We start from the raw sequence: 25646 nt of genomic DNA, 5'->3' as shown, positions 1-25646 counted from the left end.
CCCTCGTTGTCACTTTTCGGCCACCCCTTCCTCCTCAGCCATCCTAACTGCCTCCCCGTCAGGCACCAAGAAAAAAAATTAAATAATCAAAGCAAAAAACCCAGCCACCAAAAAAAAGCCCAGCCCCCTCCCCATCAGCCACCCCTCTTCCCTGCGGGCGGCGAGCGCCTAAAGCCGAAACCCTAAGCCGTCATACCTCACACCTCTTTATTTTCCTCTCTCTCCTCCTCTTCCTCACGCTCACTGCTCTCTTTCCCCCACCATTCTCAATTTCTCACTGCTCTTTTTCTTTCTCATTCACACCTCTCTTTCTCATGCAAATTAATGGTTTTAAGGTCAAATTCGACTATGAAATCTCTAGATCTAGAGATTTCATGGTCGAAACCAAATTCGAGGTGAATTTTGAAGCCAATTTCAGTTTTAAAGGTATGTTTTCTTGTTTTAATTTTCGATTTTTTTTTAAAGTTTTGGATTGTGATGGTGGGTTTGGCCGTTTGTGGTGGTTGGTTTTAGGTGGGTGAGTTCGGATGGGTATTCGGTTGGATCGGTGGGTGGTTTTAGGTGGGTTAAGGTGGTAGATCTAGGTTTGAGTGTGTGGGTATAGAGAAGAAACGAGGGTTTTCAAGAAGGAGAAGAAGATAGGTGGTGTGGGTGGTGGGTTTAGTCGTTTAGGTGGTGGGTCTTGGTCAGTTAGGGGTTCGATTGGGTGGGAGAAGGTGGTGGCGGGTTGCGAATGGTGGGGGAAAGGGAGTGGGGTGAGTCGCAGGTCGTCAGCCGCCGGCGAGGGGAGGGGGGAAGGTGGCTGACAGGAGAGGCTAGGCAGTGCTGGGTTTTTTTTTATTTTTATTTATTAATTTTTTACTTATTTTTTTTTATTTTTTGAATAAATTTAACGGAACTTTAATGGATTCCGTTAAGTGGTAGAGAAATTTAAATTATGTGACTTTAGGTGGTAGCAAAATAAAATAAAATAAAATTTTAGATGGGTAGTAAAAGTGAATGAAAGAGGGGTGTTTGAGTGGTAGCAAAACTGAAAATTTCCTCTCATTAATTAATTTTGAAAGAAGTAGGGATGTCTATGGTGCGGGGCGGATGTTAGCCTTCCCATCCCCATCCCCACCTAACATTTTCATCCCCATCCCCGCGGCAGGTCCAAAATTCATCCTCATTCAAATTCCGACGGGTACAATTCCAAAACCATCCTCGCCCCACCCCAACTTGGATATCCACCCCCAACTAATCCCCACCCAAGACCCACTTAATCTCCACCTCTCAAATACACAATCCTACATAATTAATATAGATTACAATATTTAAAAAAAAGAAAACAATTTTTAATAATACACACTTTTTTGTTTAATCTCTCTTCTTCCACCTCACCAGTCATCACCCTCTTCTCACCATAGCCACCACAACTTCCCCGGCACCACTACCCCCTTCCCCGGAAGCCCCAACCCCAGCCTCAGCCCTACCAACCTTCCCCGACAGCCCTCTTACTTGAAACCCCTAACCCTTTCCCTGACAGCCGCCCACCACCACGTACGATCCCACTTAACCCCTTAAAACCTCGCCTCTAAATGGAACTAACCCCTGAATCGAACCCCTAAATTAAACTCCACCCCTGGACCGAACCTTAGAATCAAATCCCACTCATCGCGAACTAAACCCTCGCCCCATCTCGAAACCCTGGCCACCATATATCAAACCTCCGAACTCCAAGCAAGGGAAAGGAAAGGGTACAAAGGTGGGATTGTTCCCACAATATGCATAGGTGAGATTATTTTGAGCAGGTTGAGTAAAGGTGGGATTATTCTTTTTAATTTTTCCAATAAAAAATAGAGTGATAAGTTACGGATGATGATAGTATCATATATGTAGAGCCCTTATATAGAGATAAATGAAAAAAAGCTTTTTTTTTTTCTTTTTTTTAAACCTGTAATAAACACAATGTATAAATTAATACAAATTAGATATTATACTGTTTTTAAAGACTAAAACCAAAGTTACAATTTCAATGTGTGTTACAACACTAATATAAAGTACAGAGTAAGGGCCTGTTCTTTTTAGCTTAATTTCAGTTTAGTTCAGCTCCAATTAGTTCAATTCAGTTTATCTTAGTTCAGTAAATTAGAATAGGCCCTAACTATAATTACTTCAACGACATAATTGAATTTTATGTAAACCTTGCCCTTAAAAAACAAGTGTTTCCTCATAAAATTATTGTCCGCATTGACAATTTTTTTGCATTTTAGAAATTTATTTTAAATAAGTTTCATAAAATTGTCTCAAATTTACTTTTTGCGCGCAATAAAAGCCAATGAACAATACGTCAAAAATCGCATAATAGTGCAAATGTATAAATATCAATAATCAATAACTTAATACTAAAACAGACACCGGGAGTGACACGTGTCACATTCGGGTGCTATTTTTTCCCTTCAAAATCCCCCTTTCCTTTTTAACCCTTTTTTTTTGTTAATATTTGATTATATAATAATATCATTCTAAACCTTTTATATTATCTTTGTGACAAACATATGTTCCTTTTTATTTGGTGTTCATAATTAATTTATATACAATTACCTAATAATTATTTCAACTCCTTTTTAATTATCTTTAAATGGAATATTATTAGATTTTTCCAAAAAAGTAATCATAAATTGACTCATATAATAGATGTTATAGTAATTTCTTTAAAACATCACTTATTTATATTTTTTTTCAAAATACCTCAGCTAGCTAATATTTTATTTCAATTTCAATTTAATATAACTATATATTTAAGTTAATTACAATTTTGTTTATGAAATTTTACTATTATACGTACATATTATCACAAATTAAGGATTTATAGAGTATAATATAGGCGTATAGCCATAAAATAAAAGTTGTGTTTGACAAATGATTTTTTAGATATAAAAGGGGATATAGTATTTGTAATTTGTTTATGTTTGCACTTTTACTAATAGTTTTAGTAGAGATTTTAGTTTGTTGTTTAATTGATTTTAGATGTTTATTAAAAATGCATTTATTAATAAGTATTTACTAATATGACCACTAGACCTGATCAAACCAAGTCTCGCCTGAAAAATTCTCGAGTTTGTGCAGCCTAAAAAAATCCATTTTTAGATAATTTTTTCCTTTACCTATTAATAATGATTATGACATTATAATTTATATATATTTGATTTGTATGTTTTATCAAATTTTATTTGTTGGATATAATTAATTTTCTTACAAAAGTTAGACTTATCATGCATGGCACGGGCCTTAAGCTAGTAATTTTATATGGCCAAGTGTGTGTGTGATTGTGTGTTTTTTTTTCTCTTACAGTGAGGCTCTGTTTAGTTCGTCTTATATTTGCTTATCTGAACTTATCTTGATCTGGTCTGGTCTAATCTGATTTGGTCTGATCTGATTGTCTGATTTGACCAAACTTTGATTTTAAGTGTACGATAATCTATACAGAAAAAATTGTATCAAATGAGATCGATCTTGTTAGATTCTTAATAATGTGTATTTTATTAATAAGTAATTTTCATAATTTTTTTCATTACAAAATTAAATATATTTAGCGATAAAAAACTACACTAAAACGATGATCTCATCTGAACTTATTTTTTTTTAATCTAATCTGAACTTATTTTTTCTGAAATAAGTAAAAATAAGGTGAACTAACAGGACCTAAATCTCCACATTTGCTTGTAATAAAACTTGAACCTTCCTTATAAGGATGGTACACCTCGTCTAACTCTCTATTTAGGAGTTAGAACTAGACCAAATAGTTAAAGATTCACATCAACTAGCTAATCAATCATACTTTACCATTTTATGGTGAATTTTATAACAACCTGCAAACTTCCTAACTTTAGTGAAAGCATCTGAACTAAGTTCTTGTTTAGTTCACCTTATCTTTATTTATTTCAGAAAAAATAAGTTCAGATCAGATTAGAAAAAATAAGTTCAGATCAGAATATCGTTTTATGTGCGGTTTTTTATCGCTAAATATCTTTAATTTGGTATTGAAAAAAATTGTGAAAATTACATATTAATAAACTATACATTATTACGAATCTAACAAGATCCCACTTGATATATTTTTTCTTTATAGATTATCGTACACTTAAGGTCAAAGTTTGGACAAATCAGATAATTAGAGAAGACCAGATCAGCCCAGACCAGATCAGACCATACCACATCAGATCAGCAAAAATAAGGTAAACCAAACAAGGCCTAACTTCGTTTCATATTATTTGCAACAATCAGACATTTTTCCTCTCTACTTTATATTAAATCGTTGCAATTAATATGAAACGGAGGTAGTATATTAACTCAATTGGATCATTTGAAACCAATATAACAATTAAGAAATGTGGTCATTTAATCCCTCACTAAGCTATTTATTAAATCAATACTCAATCCTGCAAATCCTTAAGCCAACCCTTTTTTATGTAACAAAACATATTAAGAATTCAAATAGCTAGTTACTTGAACATGCATGGAAATTATTCTATAGCTATTTTAGGTGATTTGTACAATATTACAATGTGTGATCGAGCTTCATATATGACAATGACATTAAACAAATTTACCTGAAAAGTGTTCAATAATCATTGCAAAACTAACTCTACGACTATAAAGACACTAGATTCAAAATTAAGATTAAAAATTGCGATAATTAGTTAATTACCATGCATCTTACTCCTTACTCCTGTTCCTTAAAAGATCTTCTTGTTTACATTTTACATGATCTTTAGTGTGAATTTTCAGCCATTAACACTCTTATTTTTATATTATATATTGTAGTTAATATTACACATATGTTGATATTACTACACACATTAAAAGAAACTTATGAGATCATACATAGTGACTTTTCTTTCTTATATTGAACCATAAAGCGTCATGAAACTTATGCGATGATACATAGTAGTGACTTTTCTTTCTTATATTGATCCATAAGGCGTAAAATGATAGATATTTAAGGAACGGGTGAAATATGCCTTTTTATACTTCATTATTGCTCATATTACACCTGATTCAATGCTTCATACATTTTAGGGAAAATATCAGTGGCGGAGCCAGGAATTTCAAACCGGAGGGACAAATGGAAGACATTGCATGATGTGGAAAAAATGTTAGGAAAAAAAAATTGATACAAAGATAATTAAGTAGCTGAACTTCAGGTTGTTAAATACTTGACATGTAAATAGTTATAAAGTAGTTGAAAAAAATGACGATTTCCTTCGGATTTCATTCTTTCTAATAGGAATTTTCGAAGATCGAGTTGTTTTCATGTTGTCTTAGACTAGTTTGAATTAGGTGAATCATTTGACATGTTATGAATCAATTATCATATATAATTTTACAATCAAATTATCAAATAATTTAAATAATTTAAATATTTTAATAGAATAACATATTTTTATAATATCTAATTCAATGTGGGATTTAAATTTCAACATACACCTCAAGCAATAATCCAATATATACATATAAAATTTTATCATTCAAACAATTAGAAATTACTCCATCCGTATGATTTAACTATAGCTAATATAGTATGAATTCTATGGAGTAGTTAACTAACTAGTGATTGCAAAATAAATTCTTATATAAATACAAGTTAGAAAAAAAAGTAATTAAAAAATAATTTTATTTATTATTATTATTTTTTTTTTGAAAAATCAGAATTTTTTTTAAAGTGGGGGGACAGTTGTCCCCCCTTGTACCCCCTTCCCTCCGCCACTGCAGGAATATGTTCAAATGCTTTTATGTGTTTATTATTCATCAATTGCTAGCTTCACCTTACTTATAGGCTTATTAGCACGTAATAAAATTGAATCACAAATGAAATTATTTGTTGATTATGTACAAGTATAATAAAGGTGTTAAGTAGAAAAATCTTAGGTGGTTCTAGCTAGTTTTTGGTACGTATGGTGCGGGTTTGGTGTATATTCCTTATTGCCAACCGATTTATATAGTGGCTTTGCTATTAATTTTACTCAATTTTTTTTTTTTTTTTTATGTGTGTATTTTGTTATTTTTATAAACTAGATAGATTTTAAGCAATTTTAGGAGGCCCTCCAATTTATTTCTTCTTTCTTTATGCTGTGTATTACACATAGGAATTTGCATCTAATCAATTAAATTGGCTGTATTAGCTAAACATATGATTTGAAGATAACTACTATATACTTATTATTTGCTGCATAAATTGACAAGAATTAGCTGAATCATTTGATGTAAAGCTATCGAAAATTGATGGTTATCATGGGTTGTTCGACAGAATTGGATTATATGATACAACAATTCAATTAAACCTATAAAATGAATTTCAAGATGAAACAAATTAAAAATTATTAAGGACATTTCAAGTATGTTTAGTTAATTAGTATTTGGTTCGTTGTCATTTAAATTGTGAACATAATTACTATTGATATTCATTTATTAGTCATTAATTAATTGGTATATGTATGGTGGTGATCTATACCATCTATATACGTATTGGATCTGTTAGTGCTTTTATTTAATTTCTAAACATATATTCTATAGTTGATCAGAAAGTATAGTTCCAAATTTCTGACTAGTATCTTAGATTTCCTACATCAAATCACAAACTAAAGATCTCTTAAATTTATACTCATTGATTAGACCTATAGTTATCCATTGGGGTGAATGCAAGGAAGTTGAAACTTGTGTTGCTTTTGTGTGCGAAGCATCAACACATTGTGCTAGTAATTAGTAAACAATGGTCCAATAACTTAGGATTATATAGCTTACCGCAATATGATACAGAGACAATCGACTATTGCATAGCATTTTAATTAATAATGGAAAAGGTATGAATAGGCCGATAAATCGTGATTTAAGCCACATAATGGATACCGAAATGAATAAAATCTTTCTAGTTGTGTACTGACACTATTAAATACAGAATACGTAGTCAAGAGAGACAGTCAATGAGTAAAAATTAGAAACTAATATGCTCTAAAACTTGGTCTTAAATTAGTTTATGAGCCCAATCAATTAAATAAGATAGGTGATGAACAAGAATTTTGACTTACTAGGTCAAGCATTCAAATCAAAGCAACTACGATATGAATCATATGACATTATACACAAAATACCACAAGTTTAATTTTTTAATACCTCATTCTAATCATGTGATTGAGACAAGAAATGATAAATCTATCTATGAGATTATACAAATTTGAATTTTTCGAGGTTATATAAATATAGTATGAGGCAATTTTAAAATAATAACCCAAGAGGGTAGATTAATTGCTTGGCCAAAGAGCAAGTTAGGAGAATTCACGTGGAAGGAGAAAAACCATATACTGTATAAGCTAACTCTTGTAAAAGAGGTAGTTGGCCCTTTATAAATTCCGGTGGTAGGTACACAATATATATAACTAACTAACCTATGCAATTTTTCTCCAATAAACTAAATTAATCTTTTTGTGCTTTCTTCGAGTGAAGTAAGAAAATTCAAAGAAAAATGGAAATTAGTAGTGAAGATAATAAGAAGATGAAGATTCTTTGTCTTCATGGATTCAGAACAAGTGGGAGTTTCTTAAAGAAGCAAATCAGCAAATGGGATCCTTCAATTTTTGCTAATTTTTATTTGGTAATTTTTTTTTCTATTAATTATCTGAAATTAGTACAAATTTATCATAAAGAAAGTAACTATAATATATATTATGAAGTTTAATCATGTACTTGCAATAGTTCTTGGGTTGGTGAGAAAAAAATTTTGACAAAATTTTAGTGGTGTTAATTTTATTTGTAATGATAAATTTATTGAGTTTTCTACTAATTAACAATCACTTTATTAATAAGACCTTTTTTGTTTCAAGTCTTTTATCTATTAGAAGTTTTGATACACTCACATATATGACTATATGAGTAGCTTCAATTCGCACATGTTATAAGTTCAGATAATATAAGTTCAGACAAAATAAATCAAACCCCCTAATTAGATTGGTAAATTGTAGCCAAACAACCATTTTAGTGGACTTAATTGCCTATGTAAAAAGGTGATTAAGGAAAATGATGTCCCTTGAGATGACATTACTATATTATTTAGTCATGATCAACTGGATCCAACCTTATTTTGCTTGTCAATCAAAGTTTTCAACAACTTGTTCATAATAATTGGGAAAACACACTTCACTCACCTCGATCAACATTTATTATATTTTTGTATTTTCATTTGAAGTACAACTCCGATCTGCAACTATTTATACTGTAGTTTTATATTCCATCAGTTTTTTCACCAAACAATATTCCATTAGTTTTTACTCTTGCTAGCATAACGGTTTGATTGCATATTTTAAATGAATATCCGAATCTAGTGTTATGCGTTTTAAAATTATAAATAGACGATAAATATATCACAGTCACATTATCAACTCTAAGTTGAAAATACAATATACTTATTATAAAAAATTGTAACAATTTAACTTTCACTTTTAACAGCGTATATTGATAACCAATACTTTCAAGTAAATTGTGTTTTGTTGTTTAGGTACATAGGCTAAAACCAATGAGTGTGTGTAGCAATCGAGGCAAAGTAATAGATTATTGTATAAAATAATTATGGAGATGTCTTGAAATGAACTAACTAAATGAATAAAAACAAAAATGTGACAGGAATTTCCAGATGGACTATATCCTGCTGGTGGCAAGTCAGAAATAGAGGGATTCTTTCCACCTCCTTACTATGAATGGTTCCAATTCAATAAGGTACACACATATATTCATGCATGTATCTTCTTATTATGCTTAATTCTCACCAACTTATATAATATAGGCGGTCCAACCGAAAAAATATTAATAATCCAACCGAAAAAATATTAATCCAATTAATCATAGTTAATAGATGGAAGAATCGGTGGATGTCATTGTTAAGATGTATATGTTTAATGTTAATGGGGTTATGATCTTAAATTCTTTGTCTTTTTAGACTTTAGATTGATGATTTAGTTATGATAAGCTTTGGTTATTGGTGATTTCGTATCAACTAATGGAATACATAGCTTGTTTTTGGCTAAATAGAGTGGATTGGTGACTTGATGATAGATGATCCGGATGAGTTAGCAACTAGTAAAGCATTCACGATACGATTTACTTCTTGTATATATGTCGTTTTCTTGATAATTTTATCTGATTCTCTTAATTTATGGAGATAGAGAGGTTATCATTTTTAAGTCACTTTGATTATGTAAAAGATTTGTAAGGAAAAAGAAACAAAGAATTAGTGAGTGTTTTGTTTCATCAATTGCATAGAAATTGGTAGGAAAAAGAAAGAAATTGACAGAAATGATTTCACTTTCATTTCCTCATAAAATGAAAAACACAGCAAGTGATCTAGGGCGGCTCAAGGTGTTGAGTGACTTGTGTTGGGCCGTGCCACAGTTGTGTTAAGGCTCAGCACAACCACTTTCGGTTCTATGTGGGTGTCTGGCTGTTTGCTATTAGACCCTACAGTTTTACTGATCGATGTTTTTCTCATTGAAGGAATTCACAGAGTATACTAACTTGGAAGAATGCATCTCGTATTTATGCAACTACATCACCACCCACGGACCCTTTGAAGGTCTCCTTGGCTTCTCTCAGGTAACATCATTGAATCAAATGAAAACTACAAAGAATATTTTATGATAATATCTATGAATTTTCATCAAGTTTTATGTTATCAGGGAGCAACATTATCAGCCCTTCTGATCGGATACCAATCACAAGGGAAGGTGTTGAAGGATCATCCACCCTTCAAGTTCTTCATATCGGTTTCTGGATCGAAGTTTAGGATTCCAAGCATCTGTGAGGTTGCTTACAAAGAGCCTAACAAGGCTAAATCAGTTCATTTTATTGGGGAAAAGGATTGGTTGAAACTTCCCTCTGAGGATCTTGCCGCGGCTTTTCAAGATCCTCTCATTATAAGGCACCCTCAAGGCCATACTGTGCCAAGACTAGGTATGTTGTCACACTTTATTTTCAAATGGTCTTAAAACATGTCGATTCTAAAAAATAATAGGCTACCATTTGACTTTTGTGGTCAAATCTTGTCAATTATAATTATTAATGCATGTCCTTGAAAGCATGTTAAAAACTATAAATTGACAGTTTACTAAAAAAATTCTTTGAGATAATCTAGACATGTTATAACCCAGTATTACAGATCAATACAATGTGTTTATGATCAGAAATTTGGCCACCAAAGTCCAATGGAACATATATGTATGTTAGAGAGCGTAAGTTACTGTCAAACTCTCCTTAGTGTATCCAAATCATTGATGAATGAATGAAACAAGCAGATGAGGCGGCAACTGAGAAGCTGCTTAACTGGGTGAAAGAGCTGTTGGTCCAGACAAGTAAGGCTAAAGATGGTGTGCAAAATGGGGAAGCACAGAAGAAACAAGAGAAGACAGAAGAAGCCTGTGAAGCTGCAAAAGAAGAGCATAATTTTATGGAGAAAAGAGAAGTGGAGGTTGTACAAGCTTAAATACTTAAATCATAAATTATCGGGTAGTCATATTCATAGACATGCAATATTGTAAGGTCAATTTTCAGTTTATATTACTAAGCATCAAAAAAATTGATCATGAGAATAAGCAGGATATTTAAGATGAGCATCTCTAGTTTGTCAATTACCTCATGCTGGGAAGTGAATATATTGAGATGAACCTTCCAATAGCACGATAGATGATCATGAAAGAAGGGAGACATTTCACTCAAATTCCATATATATTCCAATTTACAGGAAATATCAACCCTGTCAAAGCCACCATTTTGCTATTTCACATGACATTTGCATAAAATTGGCAAGAAAAGATCAATCATATTTCGTTCTTTTAGCTGGCCCTTGGTCAATGATGGGATCAACAGGCGGAGGCTGCTGTTGTTCTGTCCCTTGCTGGGTTTCTGAGCCTTGTTCCGTTTCTGTAGGCTGAGATGGAGTATAGCCCTCTGGAAATGGTGGTGGTGGAGGGGCTGGTTGTAGCTGCATATTCAGAAGAAACGCTGCTTAGTATATACAAGTACTTTGCAGTACTACATACTTACATAGTACTAATCTCAAATAATAGAGCAACTCTTCAATAAAGCACTGAAAATCTTCAGTACCAAATCCCAAGTAGTTTGACCCAAAAAAATATATTCCAAGTAGAAAATGATTCTATATAAAGGTAAGATGAGTTTCTAACTGAGTGGAACTTTTTGCTCAAGAAATCCAGAAGCTATGTGAAATTCGGGAAAACAATGACCAACATAATCTACTTACAAGACCAACATAATCTATTTTCCCTTGTTCCGCTGCCCTCCTGCTTCTTTGTCTCCCATTGCCTACTGAGATAAATTTCTTGGCCTGTTTGACCTCTGTAGCTCTTGTTGTGGATTGATGGTCATGCTCTCAAAAGAGTAGACCAAAATGTGCGGCGAATCCTCTCCTCCACCACCCCCCACTGACGAGCTTGTGGCATTTTCCACCTTCACATCATCCTCTCCTCCACAACTCCCTGCCGACGAGCTTGTGGCATTCTCCACCTTCAGCGAGGGGTGGAGGAGGAGAGGATGATGTGAAGGTGGAGAGTGCCACAAGCTCATCAGCGGAGGGTGGTGGAGGAGAGGATTCGCCCCACTCTTTGGTCTCCTCTTTTTAGGGCATGGCCATCAATCCGCAACAAGAGCTGCAGAGGTCAGACAGGCCAAGGAAATTACCTCAGAAAGCAATGGAAGCAAAGAAGCAGGAGGAGAGGAGGGCAGGAAGCAAAGAAGCAGGAGGAGGGGAGGGAAGGAAGCAAAAGAGGAGGAGGAGGAGGAGGGGAGGGCAGGGCAGGAAGCAAAGAAGGAGGAGGGGAGGGGAGGGGAGGGGCAGGGGCAGGCGGGGGAAAGTAGATTATGTTGGCCATTGTTTTCCCAAAGTTCCACTCAGTCCCAAAACAAAACCAGCTGTCCCAAATTGGACTCAACATTTTCATAACAAACAACCACGGTAAAATAATCATTGATCTGATCCACAAATGACCTGCTTATGAACAACCCAAAAACAAAACAAGCAGACTGAATCCTGCCGCTGGAGGGGTTTAGGGAAGGAATGATGTGCACAGATGAAGCCTTCACTAATCACAAGTCACGACATACTCCTCATTCCGTCAAAGACACTCAGCATATTAACTGTCCCTTGTCTGAGATGATATTTCCCATCCATGAGAGGCTAAAAAAAGCAAAACAATCCAGGACAAGTAAAATATAGGGTGGTTTATTGCAACAAGCCATTATTGAGAGGTAGAGAGCTGTCCAAGGGCAATAAGACTTGTAATGACAGTCTTATAAGGGAATTTGTCTAAATAGAGTCCCATTTTAGTTTATTTCAAATTTAAATAATATCATATCTTGAGAAAACCTCTGTACTCCTGGAATAGAAAGACGTTGGTATCATCCTTACTATATAGCTATGTTTCATGTATGAAAGCTTAGACACGGTAAAGCTCAAAAAGTTCAGCTTACCTTACGCTGCAAGGAAGCAAGGATATGATCTACTCTCTTTAGTTCTCTGAGATCAATAGTCTCTTTAGTAGCTGTTGTATCATCATTTGCGTCATCACTTTCACTGTCTGTTGGAACAAGCATAAGAAAATCAATCATGTTAACAAGTTTTAGAGCTTTCCAAGGTATCTTAAATAATAAGATATAAAATCCAGGACTAATTACAATAAGAGGTACATATCAATAATTAGCAACAACCCGAAATAGGTGAGGCAAAGAATGCCAAAATGCACAGGAAACTTCCATCCTAGACTCAAAGAATTCTACGCAAGTCCAGCATGGTAAAAGCCATAATAGAAACTTCTCTAGGCTTATTACAAGCTCTATGCATGAAGCTTGTGCTCCAAACAAGGAAGCATCCTGAATTTTCAATTCCAAAACGGTGTAAAAGGGAAATCAAGATTTCTCCAGAACTGAATATAGATGAGAAGATTCTTGTCGTAGTCAATATAGTCCTAGAGCGAGTCCAACTTCTCAGGTCATGTTGCATAGTTGGATCATTTTATTATAGTCAGTACAGGTTCTCCCAGTTCCACTAAACTGTTGCTTGTTTGTTTGCTTTCCTTATATCTAATTCTGATCAGCAGTTTGCCAGCATATGTGCAGAAATACTGAGATTTACACTCAGTTCCTAGTTTATAGTTTTATATACCCTTTCAAGCTATTATCTTCTGCTACACTTCTCAACTTTATTGTTTTCTTAGTGACAAGAGGCAGAGACAGACAGAGGTGGTGGATAATAACGACCAGGCTTTACAACATTTTCCAAGTTATAAGAGTATAAGACTACTATCACATAAGTATTTTGACATCTAGCAATGAGAATGGTTTGCAGGACTAATAATTTGACATCCAGTGACTCTAAAAGAGGTCCAGAAAGCTAAAGTATTTCAGCATCTAAGACTATTTCCAAGTGGATAACAGATTTAATGTAGATTTCAGTAGGCTGATCCACACTTTGGCTGACAAATTACCAGTTACTAAGGATCTATCCAAAGTTTCCAAGAGTTGTTCATTCCTAGAAATCACCTTCTCTTATCTTCTAAAACCGCGCTGAAAACCCCTCAAGATCACGACAGTTTTAAATATAGCAACGCTGATTTCCAAAGGTCGTGAAAGAAGATGATTTCCCAGGAATCCCAGAACTTATAGTCATGTGTACTAAAGAGCATAACCAGCACAACAATGTTCACCAAAATAATGCAAGTCAAAAATTATGATTTATGAACCTCTTGTAAATGCTGAAACCAAAGGCATTAAAAATTACCATGTCCAATCTTCTCCAACTTGGAAGCAGCAGTTGAGAATCCTTTCTGTATGTAATACAAAGCACGCCCCTGCCCATCCAAGTACACTTAAAATGAGCAAAGAATCTTTAAAAAAATTGTAAACTCCCGTGAAATGAGCTTCACTTTATAAGCAAAATTATTTAATTTCACCACTAGGAATGTAAAGAGAATAACAAGCACATTTAACTATAACAGCTAGCAGGATCTTGGGTATTACAAGTATTATCACTTGAAGAGGACAATCAAAGCGAAATCTTACAATTCTTGCAGAGAAAACACTGCAAAGCTGCGGAGCTTGGTAGATAGAACCATCCAATACATAGTAAGTCAACATCGGTGTAACTTTCTCAGGACTATCCCTCTTTTGCATACGAATGACGAACAAATTAGGCTCTACAACTTCATACAGCATATACTCAATCCCTGTCATCTTCCTGTATCAAAATCATACTCAATGTTTAACAAATACCCACAAGAAACTACCTTGCAATAAAATAGAAAACCTACCAACTTAACCTCTGTTCACTTCAGCCTATTTAAATCAGTGCAGCAAACATAAACTCAACATATGTGTCCTATTAAAGCGAGACGGTCCGGACAGATAGAGTACATCAATTATGCAAGAACATGACTTTATATTAGCAGTTAGCCAATAATCAAAATTTTTGCCACAAAAACACTACCTTGATGTAATAAACAGTAAACACACAAAAATTTATTCTTAACTACACAATGTTGCAATTACAAACACTCCCACTAAATCAAACACATTTACCAAATCAAACTATACCACATTTGTTATTTTTGTATCAATGAATTTGACAATTAACAATTAAAATTAAGAAAATAAAACCCTAAAAGAATAATTTTGAAATAAAAGAGGTAAGAAATTAGGGGTTTACATACGAAAGATGAGAGAGATCAAGGGGATGAACAGAATTCATTCGCAATTGCTCATTATTGCAAGTATGATCGTAAAAGGGGGACAAAGCGAAGTAATCGAAAACAAGATTACGATCGAGAGGATAAGTGTTAAGCCATAATTGATCTCTGAAGCATATTCCGGTCATGTCAGTTCCCGGAGGCGGCGGCAATGGCGGCGGATTTCCGTCCAAATTAGGGTTTCCCGGCATTGGTGTTGCTGCCATAGTTGAGTTTTCTGGGTTTGAAAGAAGTAAAAAATTGTTGTATTAGTGGAATTAATTGGGTTTGGACGTTAAGTTACTTGAATTCGATTGAATTTGAATTGGAAGATTATAATTAGGGATTATCAAATTCAGGTCTAATTTAATTCAGAGTTTTTCCAGATTGTTGAGTTGAGTGATGAAATTGCGAGAGTAGTAGCTGAAAGTGGGGTGAAGTTATTGGTCGGATTGTTTATGGTTTGGCCTTTGGGTATAGGTGGTTTGCCCGAATGACTAGACTCTTACTCGATTGAGTAGGAGTGTTACTTGAAGTAGTTTGTGGTTCAGGCGATGCCTTTAGTATACCAACTATGCTTTTTTAAAGGTAATTAGTAATTTAATTTAAGTATAACTAATTATATTTTTAATTTTTTTTTTTTGGAGAAAAGATACTTTTAAATTTAAGTATAACCAATTATATTTTTGTTTAAAAGTATAACTAGTTTTAAAGCCGTGCAATGCACGGCTATTTTTTGTATTGTAGTTTTTGTTTGTTTAAAATTAACTTTATATTAATTTTTTTTTTAAAAAAAATAATAAAATAAACATAAATAACATATTTTTTTTGACACACAATATTAATTAATAAAATAATACGGGATTTTAAGTTTATACTCCAAACTCACGATAAGTGCAAAAACTCACATGCAAATTATTCATCTGGAACCTCAACCTAATATTCAATCACATGCAAAAAGAGACACCAATATTCAATTACCAAGTAAAACCGCAATCCAGAATGGATCCAACATTATCAGAACAATCAAATAATGGAAAGTAAGTAAAATTTAACATCAAAATGCAATTTAAATTAGTTGAAAAGTGAACAAAATTACTAAAAAAATAAAATAAAATGGAACCTTCAACAACTACATGCAAAGTATTGAAAAAAATCGAATCTATTTTATCGTCAAATACAATCTTGTACCAAAAAAATACCATCCAGAGTATGATTAATATTGCAGAAACAAAATTCATAACGAAGTATAATTTAGAATGTATCAATTTCAGAATTAGGGAAGTGGAAGAGAATGGAGAGGGGAAGAAGGAAAGGAAGTGATTTTCAATTTAGAAAATAGGGAAAAGTTCTTAATTTCAAAATAACCTGGTGAAAATTTAGACTGCAACTCTTCAATAAATTTGAATTCGTACCACAATTTGAATCTTCCAAAATATTTATGACTTGAAAGCTTGAAATTACAATAAACATAACAGGCAATTAAAATTTGAATGATTGAAATTTTTAAAATTGATATGTCGACGACCATACTAATTAATTGATAAGCACAATAATATAGAAAGAAAAAAAAAATAAATGTACCTTGATCTTCAAATGTATCGTAGAATGCCTAAAGATAAAGTTCAATATATCTAATTAATTGATAACTACCATATAAATACTAATAAAGATGGAAATATTATATAGTTAGATTGAGAGAAGTCAAAGAACGCCAATGAAAATGGTTGATTGTATTATTGATGATAGGGTTAGTGATGTTGATTCAGTCCTTTCAGATGGTATGGGTTGATGATGAAAGTTTTGAGCCGGTTGGAAAAGAAGACCCTGTAAAAATTAGAAAAAAAAATAAAAAAACAAACAAACTTGAAGTATAGATGTGAGTTTTTTTTTTTTTTTTTTTTGGGTATAGGTTTGGGATTGCTATTTTTTTTTTTTAAGGAAAAAAATTATTTTGTTGAATAGGCATGATTGAGGATTGGGATTGAAGAGATGTGTGATACTATTTTTTTTAATTTTAAAAATTATTTTAAAATAGGAAAAACAGGAAGAGGACATATGTCATTCCAACTTCCTGTTTTAATAGTAGTATTGATTGGTTATACTAAAATTAAATTACTAATTGCCTTTAGAAAAGTATAGTTGGTTATGTTTTCATTCAACGAAACAATTAGTAAAATATAATAAATTGATTGAATTGGGCATAGTTTTCTTAAACAAAAGTAAAAACCTTGAATTGTAGGAGTAAATTCTTTTTTAGAAGGTAAACCTTTCCAAAATGTTATTACTAGTAGTAGATTTAGAAGATGTATTTGAAAACCTAATTTTAAAAGGAGGTAGATTTTTTTTTTTTTTTTTTCATCAAATAAGGAGCAAGTCCAAGTACAAAGAAAATAAATATAAAAAACTAAAACAAAAGACTACTAATGAGGAATGAAGCGTGGGAATGCCACACCCCTAGCATCCTCTTCTAAAATATGACTAAGCTCTACCGGAATAATATATTTAGTTGAGAGAGTCTTAAATGACTCTGCGCGATTGGCTAACCAATCCGCTGCTCGATTCCATTAGACACATGCGCTATCTTGGTAGACCATCTTGAGTATTCTAACAATTGCTTGTAATATCGGAGGTAGATTTTTTTTTTTTTTTTTTTTAATTGCAGTTGTTTAGGAAAAAAATGATAGTAGGTGTTATTTTTGGCAATTTATTCATAGAAGAGGTGGATTATAAGCTACAAAATCCTTGCGTATGTGTATTATTCTTGTTATTTTTTATGTGTCGTTCCTAACAGTTGTTACCCTTGTCAAGGGGGTGTTTGGTTCGCATAATTTAGGTATAAGGTATGGCTTTAGAATGGTTTAAACCCATATCTTATTTTTGTTTAATATAGTTTCAAACCTATACCTCAAACCTCTAAGGTATGGGGTTTAGAAACCTAGGGGCCGGGGGAGGTGGGTTTGGCTCATTCCCATACTTTTAGTTTAGGTATTAAATAAAAGAAAAAAAATGCATAGGGGTGTAAATGAACCAAGCCGATTAATAAACTACTCGGGTTCGAGCTCGGTTGAAGCTCGTTCATGTTCGTTTATTTAATAAATGAGCCAAGTTTGAACAAATTTTGAAACTCATTTAATAAATGAGCTTGGACACGAACATAGATATGCTTGTTCAAATATGTTCATGAACAACTCGTTTATTTATTTTCACGAACTACTGGTTTATTTATGTTCATGAATTATTGATTTATTCACATTTGTTAATTTAATTATTAAGTTTATACGGTGTGATTAAGATTTAATTATTATGCTATTTTTGAGATTTTCAAGTGTCAAAAGTACGAAGCTCGTTTATTATTAAGCTCATTCATGAATCACTCATTTATCAGCTTGTTTAATAAACGAGTTGTTCATGAACTGTTCGTGAACATACATTATACTAAATGAGCCGAGGTTGAACAGATTTTTGAGCTCTCTTGAAAGCTCGGGATCGTGCTCGGACTCGCCTAAGTTTATTGAACTGAACATGAATAAGGTATTACTCGACTCTGCTCGGCTCATTGACACCCCTATGCATTTTATACTCATTCCAAACATATGGTATTGAGAATCAAGTTCCAAATCAATACCACTACGGTTTCATTCTTGATTCCAACCCCATACCAGTTTGCAAACCAAAGACCCCTAATGAGTTGTGAGTTATTTGATCGCTCCGAGTGCATAATTAGATAATAATTAATTAATTTTTAACTGAGTTGTAACTTTAACGTGAAATAGAAGTAAGGCTTCATGTTTGGTTTGATGGAAGATATTTATTTCCAAAGAAAATCACTCTTATTTTCAAGCAATGTGAGAAAATACTCATGTAAAATCACAAGCTAAGGTAAGGGTATCTCATGCATGAATAAATAGAATTGGGAATATTGCAATAAGGGTATAATAGTTGCAAATTCATTATTATGCATGCTGGTATGTAAACATGTATATAGTACAAGATATTCCCAACTCGCTAGCCTCAGATGCGGTAGAAGGGATGAAATGAAACAACCAAGCACGAAACACTCGATATCACACTCAATCAGGTAACAAACAACCCAATCGACAACAAACAAGTCCAAACATTGTAACAACATTAACAATCATAGTTGATCGTCAGAATTGATCAACATATATACGAAAAGAAAATAATTCAAACGTAGGTTGGATCGATGGTGCTATCACCGTGCATCGCGAAGCCAGAAGATGCACAACGATAGTTTAAAGCAAACGTACACTTCTATGCGCAGTGAAAGCCACCAGTGCCAGTAGAAACACACTGATATGGTGTGTTAGGACAACACTCACGAACACCGGGCGTACACGAATGGAATTGGTGCGACTCACAATCGACGCACACGCCATCAACACATCCATGTTCTTCACAGCATGGATTTGTATCACTGCATGCTGCACCATGGCATGCGTCCACAGAAACCATTTGCAACATCACTTTGAAAATAAAAAAAAAAAAAAAAAAGTTAGGGACAAATTAATTATTAGTATATACTTAATTTGATCAAAATATATTTATAACATACATGTAACATGATTAAAGTAGATATATTAATTAATACCTGTTGCTAGGAAGAAAATAGCTGCTAATTTGATCTGCTTGTTGTTGGCCGCCTTCTCCATTTTTTTGGTTAGCTAGAAATTTAAAATGAACAAATTTTGTTTGTGTTTAAGTTTGTTACAGGAAAATATGTGTTTATTGGTGTATTGTCACATTATTTTTGGTTCTATTTATACTGGGCTTTTCATCAATCGATAACTATTGTTTTTAGTTATTTTATTAGTACAAGTCACTCTTATTACACATACGAAGTAATGTATTACATCTACGAAGTAATATATTTACATCGACTTCTCTATCTGATTGCCGTCGATTGCTGCTAGATAAACTATTCTGTATGTATATGTTTTGCTAATATGTTGTCATATGTTCATTTTAATAAATTATTAAAGAGATACATAACTTATTTTAAGATCCAAAATAATGCTATTTTATGCCGTCCAAATTACACTTTTTATCATTACTGTAAGATGTTGTTATGAGTTTTATTTAAATCCATCCAAATATGCTTTTGACATTTTATATGCATAGGTCATATTGAGAACTGCAATTATTATAGATCGGGTACAATCGTATCAAGGGCCACTTATAATTGCAAATTTTAATTTATTACTCACTTTGTCCTCAAATAAAGTTCTCATTTATTTTCAATTTAACACAAGTTTTAAGATTAGTGAATAGGAAAATAAGATATAGGTTACATTTGGTTGATTATAAAAAAACAAGAGACAACAATGGTTAGGCAGCTTGATTTCATTAATCACTTACCCATAAAAAATGAACTTTTTTTTTTTCTTCTTTTTTTGTTGTTGTGATTATACAACTATTGCAGTTATATACTTGTAGTTAATCAAGAGTTGCAAAGGTGGTTTCAATCAGTAACTAGGCATCCCAAGGTTCTATTAAGGCGGTACCAATCAATAACTAGGCATCCACCAAGCTATGTTAGTCATTGGTGCATAGGTTGATTATATCGACTAAACCCATCATTAGCAGTATACTAGGTTAGTTCCCATGCCATGCACGATAATATTAATATCCATTATTAAAGTATCATTATAATTAGTTTATTATAAACAAAAAAAAAATCTAAAAACATTGTTGATAAAATTTGATCAAAATAAAGGATTTCAAAAGATTTGTTAGATATAAAATGATGTATATAATGATCAATGTGTTATAAAAATACAAAATTTGTGAAACAAAATTTAAATATTGAAATGTATGAGAAGTAAATTTTATTGGTTTGTGTAGGACAAATTTGTATTATTAGTCAATAGGAAGATTTGTAAAATAAATTATTTTGGAGAATTTTTATTTTCTATAAGAAGCCTTGGAAGAAAGAAAAAGATTGAGAATGAGGAAGAAAATATTAATAATAACAATTTAGGGCCTGTTCACATTTACTGAATTGAGATGAACTGATTGGAGCTGAACTGAACAGAATTGAACTGATTGGAGCTGAATTAAACTGAATTGAACTAAACTGATTGGAGCTGAACTAAACTGAGCTGAACTGAAATTAATTAAGCTGAAGTGAACATGCCCTTACTATAGTTAAATTTTACAAAATAGTGGTTTGTTACTTTAATAGTTTTGCATATGTTTAATTTGGAGCTATTTTCATATTAACATATTAATATTTTAGTATTTTAATAGATATGAATATAAAAATGTAAATGTAGTAGAATTATAAAAAAAAATTATGGTGTCTAATCAATGACTATATAGACAAATATTTTTAGGTAAAAAAATATGAATATATATATATATATATATATATATATTGAAAATTATGTTATGAATATTTTTTTATACCTATAAATATTTGTCTGAAAGATATGTCAATTTTTTTATTTTAAGTAATTATATTGTATAAGATAAGGGAATTATTTTTGTATAAGATTTTGTTTTTTTAATAGAATTTTATTAAGAAAAAAAAACAATAAGGACACACTAGGAGATGATATTGTCATTGCTGGTGTGTCTGTTAGTATATAGTTATTGATTGATTTATTAATAATGATTGATTTTGGTTAGTTGTTTACAACTTCATAGTACAGCTTTAATTTGTGAAAGTATCCAGAATGAGGCCTTAAATTAATTAAGGAATCTTATGGATGGTTCATGGTTGGCAAGTATATGATCCAAACTCAATTTATTTTGCTTTTTCTATACACCACTAATCAACTGTATTTCACTACCTTTTTAATATACTTTAGTTACCTTCCTATTGTGCAAAGGTAAATGACATTTTTATTTGGAGATAGATGGAGTAATATATAGGAGTTGCAATATAAATAACGTTCTTCCAACTTAGCTCAATTTATCATAATTGTACTTCTCAAAGTCAAAATTAAAGTCCTTCATATTTAAATAAAGAAAAAATTGTGTTCCAAGATTGACGTATTCATTAACTGAGCCGATCTCATAGAAATTAATGGCTTTTTCGTTCTATATGCAAAAATTTATACCTTGTAGTTTTTTTTTTCTTTTCCGTAAATAATGTAGCTTATGATAAATAACCTTTACTTGATACTTCTCCTCCATACATGCATCTTTTCAAAATTGTGCACAATGTCATTAAAACCGCAACATTGTTGAAATTAACAATTCAAGTTACAGAGTATATTTTCAAGTATTTTGGAACGTATAAAGTAATTTATTTCAATACATGACAAATTACACACAAAACTATAACGTAAAATAAAAACCATTATTATTTATAAATATATACGAAATAACGACCAGTGATGATACACTAGCAGTCTTTTAGAATATATCTAGAAGACCATTATCATTAAGATTTAAGAACAACCGTTAAACAAAAGTGATGAAATTACAAAGTTGTAAAATTAATTATAATGCAAATGGAACTATCTCTTCCTTATACATCATTAGCTAGTAACAACTAACCAAGGAAGAAGATACTTTATTTTAAAGCATGAAGAAAATAATCAAGTACGTACTTAATAAACCAATACCAAGTTTAATCTACCAAAAAAATTTCAAACTTTTGGTATTAAAACTATGGCATAGGTTTATTAATTGATGACAATTTGGCTTAATTAAAGAGCTATCCTAAAAAAACCCGGGTTAAAAACAAGACAAGGTACATCATTGACGATCTTGCGAGCCCCAAGGGCAACGTTACTGACGAGTCTTCCGGTATTAACATTGGCCCAAACGGAGCAACCGCGAATGGGAAGGCTAACAACAGCCCTAATTTTAGAGATATCATTTACGCTGTTTATGATATTACCTACGGCAATATTGACCTTACAAAAGCCATTACGGTCGGTTGTGGTAGTAGCAATTGTTTTGTCGTTGAGGGTGATGTCAATATTGAGATTGGCCAAGGGAGCGCAGTTATTGCAGGGATCGATTAAAGTGCGCGAACAATGAAGAGTTCCGTTTAGTGCTAGCGCCTTCACGTTTATGCCGTTGATGTTTAGGGTGGCATTGGCCTTTGGTAAGGTAGTTGTGCCTAGGATTATTAGGGCTAATGCAAGGAAAAGAAAGGCTTGTGTTTTTGTGTTTTCCATTGTAAGAATTTTGAAATTTTGAGTTTTTTTTTTTTTCTTAAATTTTATTTTAGGAAATATAATTTAAGTAATTTGTATTTTGTTGAAGTGTGAAGAGAAATTGAGGGGTGAAGGGAGGTTTTTATAGGGTGTGCATTATGCAAATGTGAAAGGGTTAGTTGAAGAGTGTAATAATAATAAGGATACTCGTAATAATTGCAAATGTGTGCAATTTTTTTTAGGTGTTTGATTTGTGCAAGTTATGACAGAGTGGACTGACTTTTCCTACTAAAGGTATTACAGGCTTATGGCTTCTCGGAACACTGGATCAAGATGATCTCACAGTGTATCTCGACAATTAGTTTTAAAACTATTATTAACAGGAAAGCTACTACGGCCTTTAACCCGCGCTGTGGTTTAAGGCAAGGGGACCCCTTATCACCATATTTATTCATCTTTTGTATGGATATTCTTTCAAGAATGTTATCTATGGTAGAAGACATTAAACAATTCAAAGGGTTAAGAGTGTCAAGGCGCTCACCTACTATTTCCCATCTCTTCTTTGCGGATGATGCTATGCTGTTCTTCAAAGCAACGGAAGACTCTTGTCGGTGTATTAATGACATCCTTCAGAGGTTTGGTAAGGCTTCTGGTCAGCAATTAAATCTACAAAAATCATTCGTGAAGTTTTCTCCGAGGTTGGATGAGAGAACGAAAGTGGTCTTGAAAGGTATCCTTTCGATGACGGAGACTAATAATATGGGAACTCATTTGGGGGCTCCAATTGACATACAAGGAAGGAAAAGAGACTCTTTTCAGTATTTGGTGGACAAAGTCTCAGAGAAAATTCTATCTTGGGCCTCTCTTAATCTCTCTCAGGCTGCAAAACTGATTCTCATCAACACAGTTTTGGTAAGCATTTCGGCTCATGTAATGAAATGTCTTAAGCTGCCTCAGAGTATAGCAAACAAGATTGATTCGCTAATCACAAGATCTTGGTGGTCAAACAAGGAAAATAAAGGAATGCACTGGGTCAGTAGGGAGGTTACTCAGCTCCCAAAGAGCATGGGAGGTTTAGGCATTAGAGGAACGACCTTCTTAAATGATGCCTTGCTTTTCAAGCAAGCAACAAGAATGCATCTTAATCCACAGTTGCTACTTTCGAAGGTGCACGGAGGGTGTCAAAAGTGTGGCATTTGCAATATGGCAAGACCATATAAGGGTATTGGTAATCCATCTTTAGGGAGATCTAGTTTGCAGAGATCCGTTGAGGCCTTCAAGAAAGGTTTTGCTTGGAAGGTTGGAAATGGGATGAGTATTAAAGCTATGAGCTCGTCGTGGGTTCAAGGGGAAATTCCGACTGTTAACTCGACCCAAACATTGAGAGCAGCAATGCATTGGAAGGTTAGTGATTTTATTGATACTAGTACAATGGCTTGGAAAGCAGGGAAAGTAAGAGAATGCTTTGAGTGGAAGAGTGCTAAAGCTATCTTAGCGATGGAGCTTCCTCCAAATCTGGAGGATGATTATAGTTATTGGAAACATCATCCATCAGGGAATTACACTGTAAAAGCAGGATACTATTTTCTCTCCAAAGGGAAGGGTTTGGAAAGGAACAAATTTTCACCTACAGATCAAGACTTTATGAAGCTCATATGGAGATTAAATATTCAACCGAAATGGAGGCTCTTCATGTGGAGGCTCTTTCATGATGGTATTGCAATTAAGACAAATTTAGCTAAGAGGGGGATTCAGGTGGAGTAAGCTTGTGTTTTTTGTGGAGTGGAAAGAGAGGAAAGTCAACACATCTTTCAATATTCCAATCTAGCAAAGGAAGTCTGGGATATTGGGTCCTTGGCTATTTGCTCTGAGTATCCTGAGTTCAATTCATTACGGAAATGGATTCAGCATTATATCCTGCTCTTTTATAGCGAGGATGGTAAGCATAGTATGCGTATTATAACCTTTATAGCAACCTTGTGGGGACTGTGGAAGGCTAGAAATGAGAAGGTTTTCAAAGGGGCTAGTGGGAGCACAAATCTGGTGACTGAATGCATCAACAGGGCCTTGCAAGACCATGACACTTTTGTTCATGCAGAAGAGTGTGAGAATGGCATAGAAGGGGATACTATGAGGGATCACAGTTACCCCCCGGGTTTCTTTCAGGTAAATTTTGGAATTGACAAAACCGGATATGATAGGTTCATGGTGGAGGTTGATGGTGCATGGGATAAACACTCTACACGGTCAGGGATAGGATGGGTTGTCACTGGTAGTGGAAACGCCAACACAGGTACGCAAGGGGGAGGTAAGCATGGGGCTGCTTCCTTTGTACTACAATGTGAGGCATGGGCATGCTTGGAAGCTCTAAAATGGGCTAAAGCAAGAGGAGAACAAAGGATTTTAATCCTAACTGATTCAGTTGCGCTAATCAACAATCTACAAGAAGGGCTTGGTAAGGATGTCTCGATAGCTTGGACGATTAAAGAGATCAAGTAAGTGGGAGGATCTTTCCAAAGTTGCGCAATCTTAAAAGTCCAAAGAGATCAAGTTCAAAGGGCTCACGACATTGCAAGACAATGTCGAATTACGTTAACTAATTTTATGCCTAGTATTTAGTTTTGTTTGGTCTTTGCTCTTGTCAAAAAAAAAAAAAAAAAGGATTTGGTTGCCTTAGCTTCCACATACATCACTCGTTCTGAATAATGATAATGCACTATAATATAAGTTATAAGGAAGTGATGTACTTATT

At 33.3% G+C, this 25646-nt stretch overlaps 2 protein-coding genes and 1 long non-coding RNA gene across 3 annotated transcripts; 2 read left to right on the top strand and 1 right to left on the bottom strand.

Annotated features, from left to right (window-relative positions):
- Positions 1 to 47: 47 nt before the first annotated feature.
- On the top strand, positions 48 to 5328 carry LOC145583340 (uncharacterized). The gene is made up of 3 exons (XR_014100106.1): positions 48 to 426; positions 4112 to 4217; positions 5062 to 5328. It is a non-coding gene; the product is annotated as an uncharacterized LOC145583340 (long non-coding RNA).
- A 2111-nt stretch (positions 5329 to 7439) lies between these two features.
- Positions 7440 to 10645, top strand: LOC145583337 (uncharacterized). Its single transcript, XM_081640572.1, has 5 exons — positions 7440 to 7630; positions 8656 to 8748; positions 9523 to 9621; positions 9705 to 9978; positions 10320 to 10645. Exons 1-5 carry the CDS (start codon positions 7502 to 7504, stop codon positions 10505 to 10507), a joined length of 783 nt encoding a protein of 260 aa, XP_081496698.1. The 5' UTR covers positions 7440 to 7501; the 3' UTR covers positions 10508 to 10645.
- Positions 10646 to 10714: 69 nt separating this feature from the next.
- On the bottom strand, positions 10715 to 15247 carry LOC145583338 (mediator of RNA polymerase II transcription subunit 6-like). Its single transcript, XM_081640573.1, has 5 exons — positions 14745 to 15247; positions 14098 to 14272; positions 13817 to 13886; positions 12511 to 12617; positions 10715 to 11005 (listed from the first exon to the last, which is right to left on the bottom strand). The coding sequence occupies exons 1-5, from the start codon at positions 14984 to 14986 to the stop codon at positions 10838 to 10840; spliced, it is 762 nt and encodes a 253-aa protein (XP_081496699.1). The 5' UTR covers positions 14987 to 15247; the 3' UTR covers positions 10715 to 10837.
- Between the last annotated feature and the right edge of the window lie 10399 nt (positions 15248 to 25646).

Source organism: Chenopodium album, chromosome 15 (genome assembly GCF_948465745.1).
Source record: "Chenopodium album chromosome 15, dcCheAlbu1.1, whole genome shotgun sequence".
NCBI lineage: Eukaryota > Viridiplantae > Streptophyta > Magnoliopsida > Caryophyllales > Amaranthaceae > Chenopodium > Chenopodium album.
The sequence above is the reverse complement of the archived record's forward strand: the minus strand, read 5'-3'. Positions and strand labels throughout refer to the sequence as shown.

Coding starts and splice junctions, on each gene's coding strand:
- LOC145583337 (XM_081640572.1), top strand. CDS start 7,502: ATGGAAATTAGTAGTGAAGATAATAAGAAGATGAAGATTCTTTGTCTT. Junction 8,749..9,522: donor AATGGTTCCAATTCAATAAG/GTACACACATAT, acceptor TTCTCATTGAAG/GAATTCACAGAGTATACTAA. Junction 9,979..10,319: donor CCATACTGTGCCAAGACTAG/GTATGTTGTCAC, acceptor TGAAACAAGCAG/ATGAGGCGGCAACTGAGAAG.
- LOC145583338 (XM_081640573.1), bottom strand. CDS start 14,986: ATGGCAGCAACACCAATGCCGGGAAACCCTAATTTGGACGGAAATCCG. Junction 14,273..14,744: donor CTTGATCTCTCTCATCTTTC/GTATGTAAACCC, acceptor ATTTTGATACAG/GAAGATGACAGGGATTGAGT. Junction 12,618..13,816: donor GTTGGAGAAGATTGGACATG/GTAATTTTTAAT, acceptor TTGTTCCAACAG/ACAGTGAAAGTGATGACGCA.